Genomic DNA, 16,687 nt, shown 5'->3' with positions numbered 1-16,687 from the left:
GAGGTGGGCCGTCTGGCACGAGTGTGCATGCAGGAAGGCCACTGCCCCTGCTCCTGCCACTATTTATAGCCTGGAAAGTCTGAGTGCATTGCTACAGTCCCCACGAGGGCCTCTAGACAGGGCCCTCCACAGACCGAGCACCCTGAAGGTTGGGTGGGGGTCCCCGAGGAGGGACACGGGCGGGGCAGAACCAGCAGAGTGGCAGTTGCTGGAGGGAGGGGGGAGGAGGTGCTGGTGCGCAGAGCTGGACACACAGAGTGGCGGCTGCTGGAGCCCCATGGGGCGTCACGTCTCCAACCCCTCTCATTTAAAGGCAGGTGACTTTAAAAAACAACAGAAAAGGAAGAATAAAAAGGATTGCAGGTGCTCAAATCCAAGCTTTGCTTGTCTTCTCGCTACTCGGGCAGGGAATTTGGGGCCCAGAGAAGCCCTCCGAAGGGGAGACTGAAAAATGGGGGCAGGAAGGGACATGGGTCTCTGAGAAAATAAACTATGAGAAGAGTTTTGGAGCTGGGGGTGGGAGAGCCTTTAGGTCAACCATCCCCTCATAGTAGGAGCTGGTGACAGAAAGGGCAGGGCCACGAGAGCTGCTGGGAGGCTGCCACACAGAGGGAACGTGCCCACCGGCCACCCTGGTGTCTCCTCACTCCAGCAGACGTCGGGCCTTGTGCTCAGGAGCAGGTGTCACAACCCACCTGGGTGCTGAGACGAGGTGCAGTAATATACTAATAGCCTCGGTTCAAGAAATTCTGGAAGTTTCTTAGGTTTTACAGTCTGGACTCGGGAAATGTCATGGGAAAAATGAACCAACTCCCTTGATAGTAAAGGAGCTGAACGAAAACTCCCAGGAGCCAGGAGTGGATGGGATGGCTCCAAACTACACACACTGTCCCCGCTCAGGCAGGCAGGCAGCCAGTGCCCCCGGGCCGCGGTGGGCGCCGCATCTTCCCACAGCTCTGCCTCGTCCGCAGATACAAAAGTTCTTTCCAAAGGAGCCTCTTGCTGCTACCAGTGATGAAAGTTCCAGAAGAGCTTTCGCAACAGCAGACCGTGGCCGTCAGGGGTTGTTCTCCACCTCCTCCACCACCTCCTCGCCCATCTCCCTGTGGTCCTCCATGCTGTTGTGGCGGGTCCGCTCAGGCGCCACGCGCAGCAGAGGGATGCCCAGGCCCTGGTGCACGGCGTCCACGGTCCGCTGGCTCACGTAGTACGACATGTTGGCGGAGGGCAGTCTCCTCCGCATCTCCTCCAGGTACTTGTAGGCCTGAGACAGACAGGAGAGCCATTTCAGGTTAGTCCACGGCGAGAGCCAAAGGGCCCGCCCCCCTCACCTGCTGCAATGAGTTTCCTGAACACCCAGCTCAGGGCTCAGAGGAATGCCATTCCCTGCTTCTCCAGCGAGCAGGCGGAGGAGGCCTCTGTTAAAGGGACTGAGTACAATCACCTACACCTCCCAGCCTCTCCAAGGGGTGCTGGTGTCAGAGGACAGACGGTTCAGGCTCTTGTGGTCGAGGGTGTGAGCTGTGATCAGCACTACCAACTGAAGGGGCACAGCCAGCTTGCCCGGAAAGTCCTGTGAGCAGCCTGTGTTTGAGGCCCTGTGGGTGCTTTGGGACCACACTCCCTGTAGGGCGTGCCTGCCCTGGATGCGCACAGGGAGGCCCTGAGGGAAGGACGGGTTCGCGTCTCCGTCTTTCATTCACTCGGCAGGCAGTGGTGTATAAATGCTTTGTCTTGGTTCTTTAACCAGGCATCAAATTTATCCCAGTTAACTGGGCCTGTGATTAACCTGAGTTTCTCAAATGTATGGCCTTGGTCCTCGGCTGGTAAACTACAGAATTCTCAGTATTGTTCCTGTGGCGTTTCCTCTGGTCCTGCCAGTGGGAATATGTGGGAGAGCATGGGGGTGCAAGGCAGAGTAGCTCAGGACGTGGGGGGTCTGAGGCAGGACAGCCTATGTCTGCCACGCCTGCCCATGCCTGCCTGTACCTGTGCACACCTTCCCTTGCCTGCCACACCCGCTAACACTTGCTACATCTGCTCACCCACAGGCAGGGCCGCACACAGGCATGGGTGGGCCTCAGTGGCTTCTAAGGCTCACCCCCAAGGTACACTTTATATTAATTCAGAATGTGACCAAAATTTCTAGGAACTTCTAAATTTTCTTTATGAGGAATAATGATCAGCTCTTACTTAGTATTTCTTAAAGATGATAAAACTTTTAGAGCAATTTTATTTTGGGCAGATATAGCTAAGATATAAAAAATGAGGGGCTGGCCTGGTGGCGTAGTGGTTAGGTTCCTGTACTCTACTTTGGTGGCCCAGGGTTCATGGGTTTGCATCCCAAGCATGGACCTAAACAGCGCTCATCAAGCCATGCTATGGCAGCGACCCACATACAAAACAGGAAGATTGGCACAGATGTCAGCTCAGGGCCAATCTTCCTTACCAAAAAAGGAAAAAAGAAAGATGATCATAAACACAAAGATGTGAAGATAAAATGGTTTTTGGAGGGATGGGGGATGGGCAGAGTACAAGCCCCCCAGGAGTTATCAAACAAGAGGGGAGAGAAGACATCCTCACATGAAGGACTTCCTTAGGGATTTACCAGTTGCCTGCTGTGACCAGGCACTGTGCTGGGCACACAGGACACCAGCACAAAGACCAAGGCCAGGACGGCATGAGAGCTTCCTGGGGGCCAGAGCTTCAGAAGGAGGCAAGGTCTGGCAGCAAGCAGAATCCAGCGAGTGCCTACACTGAGGGGGCGGGCTGGAGGGAGGGAGAGGGAGTAGCAAGGAGCTGATGAGACTGGGAGGAAGAACCTCATGGTCAGAAAGGACCTATGCGTAAGTGAACACAACCAGGGCCCAGCGGTGTAAGCCCTCCGTGTGCAGGGCGGGTTCCACGAAGGGCAAGGAAGCAGTTTCCCGAAGGAAGGTGTGGTCCACCCAACCAGAGGGAGGGCGACAAAGACAAACATTACTGGATGTCCTGATGGCTGAGGACACTCACCATCTAAGGTCAGGAGTCTGTCAGGAGTCGACTCTGATGACAGGGCAGCAAGAAGGAGGGGGAGACACAAGGGGAAGGGGTTTGAAGGTGAAGCGAAGGAGAGAGGTCAGAGCGGCAACGGGGTTTCTCTGCCCACCAAGGGGCAGCTCGCGCGTGCCTGTCCTTTCTCAACTTACTGACAGAACCTTTAAAATTTAGAGTTACTGAATCCCAGCGGCTTCAAACAAGGGTCAAGACAACAAAGAATTCAGTGAAATACTTAAAATGTGACTTTTCTGTTAATTTTGAGAATACAGTGGTCTGCACATTCCTACAGTCCAATTTTGTTTTTATCCTCCGAAAAAGAAGGAACCTTGTTGAGACCAGATTAAGAGCTGTTTTCTCCCAACAAAGACGGGCGAGTGAATGGGAATGGGGGGGGCCAAAGAGGGAAGGAGTGAGCAGCTCAGGAAACCTGAGCCTCATGGTCTGACCTTTCAGCCTAGGGGAGCTGCTGACGGATAACTTGCCTGTGGATCTGGAAACGGCAGCCCGATGAGGCTGGCGTAGTTCACCAGCAACAGTTTTGAAATTAGCTTGGCAACACTTGGCTTGTGAGCACTTGGGAAAGGACGATGAGCTCGCGTGGGGTCACTGCAGTTTCACCAGGAACTGTCTACTAGGTTAACTCTGCGGCTGGTGGAGGGGGATGCCGCAGGCAGAGCAAGGTCTATAGGAAACCCTCTGGAACATGAAGGACGGCCGCAGCCAGGTGGAATTCTTACGCGGGTTACAAGAGGACTAGGACTGAAGAGATGAGGAGAGAGGCTTCTGGCAATGGCACAGCAACTCATATTAGACCAACCCTCTCACAGACAATGATATGCTGGGCAAAACAGAAAAGGCACCAGAGGACACAGGCAGGCAGGCAGAGAGGGGCAGAGCCGACATCTGGAAGACGGGAGGAGCAGGGGTGAGTGTTCTGCTTGTTGTAACCTGTGCCTCAGGGGAGGTCCCAGCCAGGGCCACTGTGCGAAGCTAAAAGGCACATAGAAACCCACATCCCCCGGCTTAAAGAGCCAGAAACACAGTCGGGGTCAACCACAGCAGGTGGAATGTGAGGAAATACTGGAAAAGAGGAGTCACAGAGGGGAGCCCAAATTCTGAATATGAACTCTGCCCCAATCTCTGGTTGACCCTGCAGTCTGCATGTGGAGGGGACAGGGGCAGACCTCAAGAAGCCTCACCAAAGCTAAAGTCCTGAGGAATGAAGAAAGAGAGGGAGGGTGGGAGGGAGAAAGAGAAGGAAGAGAGAAAGAATGAAAGAAACAGTAATACTCTTGGAGGAATATTACAGAATCTGGGGTCTCTGCAATGGGTTATCCACAATGTCCAGGATACAAAAAAATTGCTAGACATAAGAACCAAGAAAACTTGACCTATATTCAAGAGAAAAGACAAATAGTGGAGACACATTTGACATGATCCAGATGTTGCAATTAGCAGCAAAAACTTTAGAGCAGCTGCCCAGAAACTGATGATTGGATAAAGAAGATATGGTATATATACACAATGGAATACTACTCAGCCAGGAAAAAGGACCAAATTGTTCCATTCGCATCAACATGGATGGACCTTGAGGGTATTATGTTAAGCGAAATAAGCCAGACAGAAAAAGACGAACTCTATATGACTCCACTTACAGGTGGAAGTTAACATATAGACAAGGAGAACTGATCGGTGGTTACCAGGGAAAAGGGGGGGTGGGGGGAGGGCACAAAGGGTGAAGTGGTGTACCCACAACATGACTAACAATAATGTACAACTGAAATCTCACAAGGTTGTAATCTATCATAATCTTAATAAAAAAAAAAACAGAAACAAAACTTCAGAGCAGCAATTTTAACTACACTCTAGTGTATAAAGGAAAATACGTTTTTAAGGAATGAACAAATAGGAAATTTTAGCAAAGAAACAAACAAAAAGGGCTACGTTTAAATTCTAGAACTGAAAAATACAAAATCTAAAATGAAAAAGTTGCTGGAGAAATTAACAGCAGATTGAAGATAGCCAACGAAAGTCAGTGTATTTGAAGATAGATCCATATAAGTTATCTAATTCAAATAAGAGAAAAAAGTGATAGAAAAAAATGAACAGTAATTACAAATGTGTGTCCACGTAATATAAAAAGGCCTACCATTTAATTGGAGTCCCAGAAAAAACGAGGCCAAAAAAAATATTTGAAGGAAAAATAATTATAATTTTCCCCAATTTAGTGAAAGACATAAATTTACACATCCAAGAAGTAACAAGTAACAGGCGTCCAGGAGGAGAGGGGAGAGGAGGAGAGGGAACTTCCTACAGACGGGAGAAAACACTGCAGCTCACGTCTGATACAGGAAATACACCTAGATTATACAAAGACCACCATCAACAATAAGACAAAGATCCAGCAGAATGACAGGAAAGGATTAGAGCACTTGCCAGAGGAGACATACAGAGAGCCATCAAGCACGTGAGGATGCTCAGCACCACCAGTCACCTAGAAAGAGCACAGGAAGACCACGACGCGATGCCTCCGCGCAGCCACAGGACGGCTGACAGTGCCAGATGCTGACAAAGACGAGGAAACACAGCTGTGCGAGTCATGAGCTAAATTAGTCACTTTTATCTGGAGCACCAATTTTATCTGTAAAAGTGACTGAAAGATCAACTGTGGTTATTCAGACTTAGGTATGTTGCAGACTCTTTCTCAAAAATGAGCAATAGTAACTGACAGCATTTTTTCCAAGGATAAAATCTGAGCTTTCAAGCGAAAGTTAGAATTTCAGAAACCCTGTGTATTGGCCACCATGAGCTGGACATCTTCCCAATATTTAAAGACTTTTCTGAAGGGAACAGTGGTGATATCAGCAAATGTAATTTTTTGATATGTTTAACGAAATGTGTTGACATTTGCATAACTCGGGGAATCAATATTTTTAAATGACCAACATGTTATAAAATCATGTATGTATAACAGATCCAAGAGACAATGGGTTTAGTGTAACGGTACAAAGTAACACTGATGTGGTTTCAGGCTCCTCACCGCAAATAACTGGTAGGAAATGCTGCTTGGTGGTTTTGGTGTGGCGTCGAAGGAGATCCCCGGTGTCTGGGAGGGCTCCCCTCCTCACCACATACTGGGGGGAGGCTGGATTTTCTCCATATATTTCAACTAAACAACCTATTGTACCAGACTGAATGTAGAAGCAAAAATGGAGAATCCTTGGGGCGGCCCCGCGGCCGAGTGGTTAAGTTCCTGAGCTCTGCTTCGGCGGCCCAGGGTTTCACTGGTTTGAATCCTGGGCGTGGACCTGGCACTGCTCGTCAGGGCATGCTGAGGCAGCGTCCCACATGCCACAACTAGAAGGAACCACAACTAAGATATGCAACCAGGTACCAGGGGCTTTGGGGAGAAAAGGAAAAATAAAATCTTTAAAAAAAAAAAAAAGTGAGAATCCAGCTGTCTTGTATCAAGCCAGACAGTAAAGAGATTTGTAAAAATGTAACACAATGCTATTTTTCTCACTAAATTTGTTTTGGAAAATATAGTTATTTTTAATGAGAATGTTATTTATTTATTTATTTATTTATTTATTTTTAAAAGATTGGCACCTGGGCTAACAACTGGTGGAGGGTCTTGTAGAAAATGCAGTATCTGCAAAGCGCAATAAAGCAAAGCGCAACAAAAACGAGGTACTCCTGCACAGTAAATACTGGTAGCGAAAACCCACATAAATAAAAGTTCTTAGGGTCCCCAGTACTTTCCTAGGGCAAAGGGGTCCCAAGACCAAAATGTTTGAGAACCACTGTTAAACTGAATTATCAAAAACCTTCCGTAAAGAAAGCTCCCTACCCAGGTAGGCTCACGTATGCATTCTATCAACGTTTAAGGAAGAATAATACTGGTGCTACATAAGCTCTTTTAGAAACTACAGGAGGTGGGCATGCTTCCCAGTGCATTTTATGAGGCTGAATAAACCTGAGACCAATCATGAAAAAGAAAATAAAGAGAAGTTTGGTAGTTTCTTTTCTTTTTTTTTTTTTGAGGAAGATTAGCCCTGAGCTAACATCTGCCGCCAATCCTCCTCTTTTTGCTGAGGAAGACTGGCCCTGAGCTAACATCCATGCCCATCTTCCTCTACTTTATATGTGGGATGCCTACCACAGCATGGTTTGCTAAGCGGTGCATGTCCACACCCGGGATCTGAACCACAAACCCCGGGCTGCCAAAGTGGAACGTGCGCACTTAACTGGGCCAGGCCCTGGTAGTTTCTTAGAGTGAAACACGCTGACTACATGAGTCGGCAGTTCCACTCCCAGGTGTCTGTCCAGGTGTGAGGAACTAAGGACCTCTGCAATGGCGCAGAAAAATACCCAGTTTATGTATAAAGTAGAAATTGAAAATATACATAGAGAATAAGCAAGTAAATGTGGCAAAATGTTAAAAACCGGTGGATCTAGTAAAGGGAACGCTTGGATTCTATTATTCTTGTAACTTCTCAGTTTGAAATTATTCCAAAATAAAAAAGGCTAAAACTCAAAACCAAAAACAGAAGAGGCGCCCCCTCCCCGGGGAGCCTCCAGAGCCGCCGCGGGTGGGGCCCACCCCGGGAAGCGGAGCCGTGGACCGCCCTGAACCCCGGCCAGCCGGCTGTGGAGCCGGCGCCGCGGCCTCACCATCTGGAACTCCTCCATCTGCAGGTAGTGCTCCACCAGGAAGCCGTACACGTCCCCGATGCGGATGGTGCTGTCCAGGTCCGGCTCTTCCAGCAGCAGCTCGCACTGCCTGACCGACTCCTTGGGGTCCTCCGTGTATGTCCTGCAGAGAGCAAGGACAGCCTGAGCCTGAGGCCAGGAAACAGCTGTGTGTCAGAGGTCAGAGCAGGCTCCTGGCTGAAGGAGGAGCTCAGGGGAACCAACAGGATGGACCTTTTGTGAAGGTAATTCCTGTGAATTAAATCAATTCATTAATGAGTTAATTCATAAATTCGCTCATTCATTTAACGAGAACTTCCTGATGGCTCGCAGTGCTGGTAGCGCGCTAGGCCCTGGAGAGTGAACGGTTTGTCAGTCGCGGGCCCTGGCCAGGAGACAGTCTAGAGGCGGACGGTGTGAGGCAGACGGGGACGAGGGGCGTGGAGAGGGGCGCTCCGGCGCGCCTCAGGCCGTCAGGCAGGGGGCCAGCATGAGCCAAGGCCAGCGCGGGGACACAGGCTGCGGAGGAGCGGGTAGTGCATGAGCTGGGGCTGGACCAGGAGGGCCTGGTGAGCTGGCCCCAGTGGGACTCAGGGCAGGGCTGGCGGCTGGAGCTGTGAGGGGCTCAGGCTCTGACTCCAGGCAGCTGGCCCTCTGGCGTCACGAGTCCCCTCCCCTCCATCCACAGCACCCTGCCCTGTGGCTGCACAGTCCTTGCTGCCTACTCTCATCCCTTCTCCCTCAGCAGATATTTCAGAACTTACACATCCGAGTGTGAGTGCCCTTCAAAGAGCCCACTTTGTATGACAGTGTCAAAGTATTTTTGGAACTCTTTTCTCTAAAGCATGTTCTCAGATAAGGAAAATGCTTTTACTGGTTTAGGCAGAAGCTGAGCTCTGCTGCCCTCACAGCTGGCTCCGGGAACAGCTGGATGAGCTGCCAATAAATAAAACCAGTGGCATGTACAAACTTAGATTTGTGGCCTCTTCTAAAGACACAGACACCGTGAGGCCCCAGCCTCCTTCCCACAGGCCTGGGGAGGAGCGTGTGCTCGGTCACCACAGTCCCTGCCTCCCCTGGGGGTACTATGGCCCCCTCGCTTGGAACCCCCCTGCTTGACCTCTGCACATACCTGAGCAGGTCCCAGGGTCCCTCAGACACATCCTCTCCCAACCCAAATGTGCCCCAGCGCCCCCACCACCAGATTTCTCTAGATTTCTCTCTCAATGGTCTCTATTTCTGGAACGATCTTCCCAAAAGTGTGCCCCAGGGTCTGAGGGAACTTCCCAAGAGGAGCTCAGACACGAAAGAAGCAACAGTAATGCCCCTCGCATGCCTGCCCAGCCGTCCAGGAGTTCCTTTGAAGAATGCTCATGGGAAATGAAACCTGGGTCTGGGCCCTGGCAGTCAGGGGAGCTGGAGTCAGGAGGCGGAAGCGGGAGCCTGGGGGGTTCCCTGGGGAGCTCCATGGGACCTGAGGCGCAGCGCGCCGCCAGCCTGCATCCCCGGCCTCCTGTGGCCAACGCACCTGCGGGCCTGGATGAACCGCTTCACCAGCGTCATCTTGCTCTGCAGCTGAGCCAGCCTGGTCTCCTGGTCCAGGGGACTCTTGGCCTTGGCCTTGGACAGGCACTTGTAGGCCTCCGTCAGTGCCCCGTGGGCTTTGTCGTAGTTCTGGTATTCATCGATCTCCACCTGCGTGGACGAGACTGTCAGGACACTCGGGGCTCCACGACCCTCCCCAGGGGCTGCTGGAACAAGAGGAGGGTGTGCACCTGGGCACAGGCATCGTAAAAGCCTGCCAGCAGGTCCAGGGCGCGCCCCTTGGTGTAGAAGCCGATGATGTTCTTCATGATCTCGGGCTCCCGCCGCCAGTCCAGGGACTGCAGGTAGTTGGCAGCCATGATGTAGATTTCCTTTTGCCTCGAGACGCCCGCAAAGAAGATGATTTTCTCCGTGTCCCCAGACTTCAGCAGTGCTCTCATGGCCTAGACAGGGACAGAGCCTGGGCTGGGCTAGGAGCTCGAGGTGAATGTTGTGCCACCCTCCGAGAAAGGGGCACACGCTCTCCCGCCTGCCGCTGCAGCTGGGACTCCTGCCAAGAGCGAGCTCAGGGCTTGGCGGTCCTCGCAGCAGCCTTGAAAGCCCTGGTGGGGGAAGCTTGGGGCACATGGAAAGCGCGCAGGGGGCACGCTGCGTCCAACGGGCAGTGATGCCTCGAGGAGCAGCCGGCCGGGGCTCACCTTCAGCTTGTTCCCGGCCTGCGTGTACTTCTTGGTCGCCAAGTGGTAGTTGCCCTGGCGCATGCAGCAGTGGGCTATCTGCTCCAGCAGCTCCCGCCGGGCCTCTTCCGACAGGGCCTTGGAGTCCTTGGCCACCGTCATCTTCTCGGCCATCTGCTCGGTGATGGTCATGTTCTGCTCCAGGCACAGCTGCAGGGCTTCGTGATACTGGGCAGGAGCCACAGAGACCGAGAAGTGGAGGTTACGGTGGGCCGCTGAGGGGGGCCGTGGGCCGCTGAGGGGGGCTGAGGGCCTCAGAGGAGGCCAGGCCCACGGCTCAGTGGTGGCATGTCACTTTCTCTCACGCTATTAACATTCTAGAATGCAGTGAGGGAAACGCGGAGCTTTCAAAAGAATATTACATTTGTGGTGAGAGGAAAGGTAACCAGAAATTAATTTTATTCTATAATTCTTTTCAAATTTTTTAATTAAGGGGTTTAATTAATTTCTTAAAAATTTAAGAAAAATTTTATAGTCCTCACTTAAGAATACGTCTTGGGAAAAAAAAGAATGATGTCTTGGAGACGAGCCTGTCTCAGCAGGCAAGGGGCTGCTCGTTCTTTCTGATAGAAACGCTGATTATTTAACTTGTCCTGCCGACAATCCTTTGCTGGTACAGCCCTTGTGCATCTGCCATTCGCACGGGTTCCAACGCCTGGTCAGGACGGATTCCGAGGACAGCATGCGCTGGGTGGAGGGAGACTTGAGGCTAGTGCCAGCTGCGTTTCCATGGCAATCTACTGGGATGTCTAACCTTTCACCTTTACGAGCCTACTTCATGAAAAATGGAATCTCCTAGAGTTTTGATCTGTATTTCTCTTATTACAAACGAGGCTAAGTATCTGACATTCAGGGACCACCATATTTCTTTTTTAAATAAACTGAATTTTTATTCATATTCATATCATCCACATTCTTTGTCTTTTCCTTTTGAGTTGCTGGTAAGTTTCTTATTGGTTTATGGGAACTCTATACCTATTAAGAAAACTAGATTTTCAGGATACAGGTAGAATATATATTTTTTCTTATTATTTTATTATCTATCTTTACTTTGTTTATGGAGTTTTCTCCATGCACTATTTTCAAATTTGTATTTGGTCGAATTGATCAAGCCTTTCCCATCACGGCTTCTAGGTTTGGATCAGACTTAGAAAACATCTTCCTCCTTTAAGACTGCGCCACGAGACACACTGAGGCTTTGGCGGAACCGCTGCTCTTTCACCCTTAGCCCGAAATCTCTGACCCATCTGGAGTTTACAGGGAGGGAGGTGAGCAGGCTTTAACTCTTTCTTTCCCAAGCGGCTACCAGCTGGTTGTATGAACCCATTTACTGAAGGACTCATCTTCTGCCCTCTGTTGGAGATGCTCCAGCATCACAGACTAAATGTATTTACGTATGTGGCTCTGTTTCTGGACTTTCCAGGCCTGATCATGAACCAGACCCCAATTATTCTAGCTTTGATACATTTTATGATCTGGGAGACTTAATCACTGCTCATTAGTCTTCCTTCCAGATTTTTCCTGGCTATTCTGGCTTCTCTGCTTTTCACTGTGAAAACACAGAATCCATTTATCTAGCTAGAGAAAGCGCCGTGCTATTTTTCGTGGGGTTAGATTAAGTCTGAGTCTAACTGAGGGAGGATCCACTTGTGCATCTGTTGGGTCTTTCTAAACAAAAACAGGCTGTGTGCCTCTTCATTTGTGCCAGGATTCTGACATCACTCAGAGGGAGAGCCTGAGCTGCAAGCACAATCCTGGCTCAGGAGGAAAGAGCTTGCAGTGGACAGGCTCATTCTGTGTGATTAACAATTCCCCAGAACTCCATTCAGTTTCTACCAAGGGGAATTTTCCTACTTAAAAAAGGTTAGTACACACACCCACTAGCATGGCTACCATAACAAACTAGAAAATAGCAAGTGTTGACGAGGATGTGGAGAAACTGGGACCCCTGTGCACTCTTGGTGGGAATGTAAAATGGTTCAGCTGCTGTGGAAACTGTGGAGGTCCCTCAAAAAATTAAAACAGGGTTACCATATGATCCAGCAATTCCATTTCTGGGTAAATACCCAAAAGAATTGAAAGGTCTCAACGAGATATTTGTACAGTCACGCTCATAATAGCATTATTCACAACAGTCAAAAGGCACAAGCAGCCCAAGTGTCCATCTATGGATGAACGGTAAGCAAAATGTGATCCGTACATACAATGAAGTATCACTCAGTCTTAAATAGGAAGGACATTCTGACACACGCTACAACACAGAGGGACCTTGAGGACAGCACGCTGAGTCCTCGATAAGCTGAGTGAAGTAAGCAAGTCAGCTCCCTCGAGTCATCAAATTCAGAGAGACGGAAAGTAGAGGGTGGGTGTCAGGGGGAGAGGGATGGGAGGTGTTGTTTAGTGGGGACGGAGTTTTAGTTTTACAAGATGAAAAGAGTTCTGGAGATTGGTTGCATGAAAATGTAAATACACTTAACACTACTGAGCTGTACGCTTGAAAAACAGCTAAGATGGTAAATTTTATGTTACATGTACTTTACCACACACACACACAAAAGCTGAGTGCAGCTCCCTGGTTAGAATTTGAAGACACCCGTGAGCGGGCAGGGAGTCTCCCCGCGAGGGCTGTGAAGCTTGCTCTTAGCACCCTTCACCCCCAGGGCAGGCCAGGGCCACAGCCTTCCTTGTGAGATCGTCCCAGGAGAGACATCAAAGCCGCATCCACCGTGTTTGCAGGAAAGGTGACCCTGAGGATTTAGTGCCTGAGTGTGTCCCGGCGGGGGGACTCTGCAGACCCCTTACCTTCTTGGCGGCCAGCAGCAGCTCCACCGCCTTCTCATACTGACTGTGCTCAAGGAAGAAGTCCGAGCAGCGGGCCAGGAGGGCGGGGTCCGACTTCTCGTCCAAGTCCTCCGCTATGAGCTGCAGGGCCACAAACTGCTGGGTGGCAAAGGCCAGCTCCAGGGCCTTGGAGAAGTGGCCAGCCTACAGACAGCAGGGAACTCTGAGCAGCCGCCTGAGCCCCAGGGCCCACGAATGCCCTAGTGCTTCCCTCATGCACAGGCAAATCGCCTCAGGTCCAGGGCAGGGCCAGCCCCTCACCTTGTGGTACAGCATGACTGCCCTGTCCATCTGCTCGCCCTTTTCCTCGTAGTAGCGTGCTGCCTCGATCATGTCCTCGGGGGAGCTCAGCAGGGCCAAGTTCATGAGCTGGTCGTCCAGGCCATTCTCCTGCAGGGAGGAGGCGGCGCTTAGGGGTTCCGGCTCAGGTCCGTGAACGCTGCTGTGGGGCCCACCTCCCTCGTTTTGACTCGCTGCTGGTGGACACGAGCATGGTTTCTAATGACTGTCCTAACGTCTTACCAGGTACATGTACCAGAATTTTCAGAGGCTTCCTTTTTTTCCATTACACAGAACATTGCGGAAACTATCTGAGGTGAGGGCTCACCACATTTTCGGATTTTTCCACAAATGAGACCCTGGGTTGGAACATTTCTATGAATACAGAATATCCAATGACTTCCTATGAAGGGTCTGCTATTTACAAGGCCATAAGCACAAGTCAGCTTCACTGCTTGCTCGGGAGCCCTGGATACTAGGAGACACACAGTGATGAGCCAGGCCTCGCAAACACCGTCAGAGAGGACGAGATGGGTGGAAGGAGGGCACAGACGCGCACGGAGTGAGGTGGGAGTGGTAAAACTGGCCTGGGGCAGGGACGTGAGGCCCACGACACAATTCTCTCTCTTTCCTGTTTGAAGCTCTCTCCACAGAATGTGGGAGACAGCGCCGAAGCACGCCTTTCCACCTGCCCAGGTCTAACCGCCAGAGGCTGCAGGCCTCCCTGCGAGCCGGCCCGTGGCGGCCCACCTACCTTGCACAGGCGGATGGCGTTGTTGAAGGCCTGCGCTCGTCTGTAGAAGTGCACTGCCTGCCTCACTTCCTCCTGGCTCTCATACTGGCGGGCCAGGTGGTACGACGCGGCCCAGTTTCCTGTCTCATTGGCTATTTCAGCAGCCTAGAAGGACACCAGAGAAACTCCTGGGGGCTCTGTCTCGCCACACCACCGAGCAGCCCTGACTCCCAGGGGCTGCTCCTACCTTCTGGATGTTGCCCTGGAAGCAGTAAATGCGGACCAGGGAGAAGTGGTCCTGTGCCAGCTCATAGTAGCGCAGCGCGGCCTCCATCTCTGCCTGGCTCTCCAGGTACTGGGCCCACCACCTCCACAGGGTCCTGGAAATAGCCCGCGGTCTCTCTCTTAGGTCCCCACTCCCGCTAGAAATGAGCTCCTGGGTCCCAAACACCCCCTCAGAGTATACCACACAGGCGCAGCAGCCGGCGGACATGGAAGCTGGGTGCACGAGGCCAAGACCGAGGTCCCGGCGTCTGAAGGAATCTTGTCCAGGGGAAAGCCCCTGCCCCAGGTCCTGGGGACCAGCTCTGAGGAACTGAGGGGATGCTTCACACTCTCACATATGAACCTCTGGAAGGAGGTCCCCCCAGCTGGTCCCTGGGCACCACACGCAGGCCTCCTGCACCTAGTGGGGGCTACTCACTTGTCCTTCATCTTATTGATGTACAGCTCCAGGGAGTGCAGGTCCTCCGAGAGCATCCTGGGCACCTCGAAGCAGTGCGTGTCTGACTTCTCATAGCTGCCGGAGAAGAGGAGGAGCAGCCTGTTCGCATGGGCCCAGCCCCGGTGATGACCAGGTGGAGACAGGCCGGAGCACTACTGCCCTGCCTGTAGCTCTGCGGCCTGTGGACCCACTGTCAGGAGGCAGTGGGGTTTCTTCGCTGCTTGCAGGCCCGCACGGACCCTAGTAAGGAGGGCTCCTGCCCTGGAGAGGGCTCAGTGTGGCCAGGCCCCGGGCCCTACCACCAGCACTGCCCCAGGTGACACCCAGCTCATCAGTGCTGCGGCTGCATGCAACCAGCCAGCTCTAGGCCTCAGAGGGGCGTTCCTTAACGTGTCTGGAAACCTGGAGCCGGGCCGGGCTGGAGGGGCAGCCTTGTCTCCGGGGTTCTCCTAAAACTACAGGTCTCAAGCTCCCCGTGAAAGCCCCCCACCAAGAAGGTCACAGCCTGTGCCGAGATGAGACGGCGCCTCAGTCTAGAACCTTCCTTTGGGAACCTCTATGGCCATCTCTCTGGGGCAGAGCAAAAAGGAAGAGGTGACCAGGGCCCATCCAAGAGAGAGCTGGAAGAGGCTCCACATGAGGATGCCACGTGCATCCTTCCTGTGTCCTCACGCGCCCTCTACATGCCCCACAGGCCCCATGTGTCCTCCACAGCCCGCACGCCCTCCATGCACGCCTCGCCCAGCCCCTCGCTCACTAAGTGAGGGCCCGGCTGCAGTCGGCACTGGCCTCCAGGTGCCTGGCGTAGTTGTAGTAGGTGGTGCGCAGATGGATGCGGTCGTGGAGCTCGGCGACTTCCACCGCTTTCTGCCACTGGTCGGAGGCCTGGTAGAGCTTGTTCAGAAGGTCGTAGCGCTTGCAGTTCTTGTATAGCTGCTCGGCATCCTCCTGGAGAGGAGGCACACGTCAGCGTGGCCACTGTTGGCCAGAAGGCCTGCTGTGCACACCACCTGTACTGAGAGTGGCCTTGCCATCAACCAGCCTGCGACAAAGATGCACGGCACACACGGAGGACAGATGGACACTTTAGGACGTGTGGACATGTTCAAGGCAAATGACACATGCCAATGTGGCATTCCCGTCCCTGCTAGAGAAAGTGAGACTTACCCGTCAGCCAGGAAGGTCTGCCCCCGACCCAGGCCTGTCTCTCATGGTGCCACCGGGAGGAGACCCGCCCCCGCCGGCAGGCCCTCAGAGCGCCCGTGCTCACCCTACAGACCCAGGCGAGCACCACACAGGTGTGTTCAGTGCTGCCTGCCCCCAGCCCTCTTCAGAGGGTCTGCCCTGACCGGCCCCACGTGGCAGCACCATCTGATCTGTGCCCAGCTGCGCAGCCTCTGCTTCCTGAGAGTTCCATCAGCCTCTATGGGCTGTGGGTCCCGTCAGCAAGGAGGGCCGTGAGCTCCAAGAGCACGCAGGAGCCAGGGAGAGACCCTGCAGAGGAGAGAGGCCTCGGGAGCTCCTCAGGGACCTTGCCCCCCTTTTTGGCTTACGTTACTTTGAGGGGTTTCTGTTCCCTGCAACAAAATGAGCCAGACAAGCACACCCCTCAGCTCCCCTGAGCAGGAACCCCGGGAAAGTCAGCAGCGGCCCTGCCATCCCCCTGGTTCCACCCAGCCCCAGCCCAGGAGCGCCCTCGTGGCTGCAGGTCCAGGGTCTGCTCCCTGGTCCGTCTGCTTGCCTGCGGGACCTGGGCATCCCGACTCACCAGCATGCCCAGCTGTATGGCCAGCACGGCCACCCTGGCTTCCAGCTCCGGCTCCTGCTCAGCCTCCCGCAGTGCTCGGGCTCCGCGTGCGTGGCCCATGTGCCCCAGGCACACCTTGGCGACATCCAGCCGCTGGGTCTTCACACACATTCGTGCCATATTCTCCCAGACAGCCTCGCTGCGGCAGGGGACACAGCAGCTCCGTTAGCTTCCAGCCAGTGCCTCCGGCCCACCAAGATGAATGCCAGACAGCACAGGGGGACCCAGGCCTGACACACATCATCACCAGGAAGAGGGGATGTGGGAGCCTCACTGGCTTCAGCAACAGA

The 16,687-nt window shown here is 52.8% G+C and overlaps 1 protein-coding gene across 4 annotated transcripts in view; it reads right to left on the bottom strand.

Annotated features, from left to right (window-relative positions):
- Positions 1-362: 362 nt before the first annotated feature.
- Positions 363-16,687, bottom strand: part of IFT140 (intraflagellar transport 140) — a 90,175-nt gene continuing 73,850 nt past the window's right edge. For 3 of the 4 annotated variants that reach the window (XM_070485257.1, XM_014848925.3, XM_070485258.1), the window contains exons 19-30: positions 16,359-16,536; positions 15,348-15,538; positions 14,570-14,665; positions 14,114-14,246; positions 13,888-14,031; positions 13,116-13,244; positions 12,816-12,998; positions 9,975-10,181; positions 9,507-9,719; positions 9,260-9,426; positions 7,714-7,855; positions 363-1,264 (exon numbers count right to left, since the gene is read on the bottom strand). In XM_070485257.1, coding sequence (XP_070341358.1) covers positions 1,058-1,264; positions 7,714-7,855; positions 9,260-9,426; positions 9,507-9,719; positions 9,975-10,181; positions 12,816-12,998; positions 13,116-13,244; positions 13,888-14,031; positions 14,114-14,246; positions 14,570-14,665; positions 15,348-15,538; positions 16,359-16,536 — 1,990 coding nt within the window. In that variant the 3' untranslated portion in view covers positions 363-1,057. The remainder of the gene's footprint in view (positions 1,265-7,713; positions 7,856-9,259; positions 9,427-9,506; positions 9,720-9,974; positions 10,182-12,815; positions 12,999-13,115; positions 13,245-13,887; positions 14,032-14,113; positions 14,247-14,569; positions 14,666-15,347; positions 15,539-16,358; positions 16,537-16,687) is intronic. The other variant, XM_070485259.1, reaches the window with a different exon arrangement.

This window comes from Equus asinus, chromosome 14 (genome assembly GCF_041296235.1).
Source record: "Equus asinus isolate D_3611 breed Donkey chromosome 14, EquAss-T2T_v2, whole genome shotgun sequence".
NCBI lineage: Eukaryota > Metazoa > Chordata > Mammalia > Perissodactyla > Equidae > Equus > Equus asinus.
The sequence above is the reverse complement of the archived record's forward strand: the minus strand, read 5'-3'. Positions and strand labels throughout refer to the sequence as shown.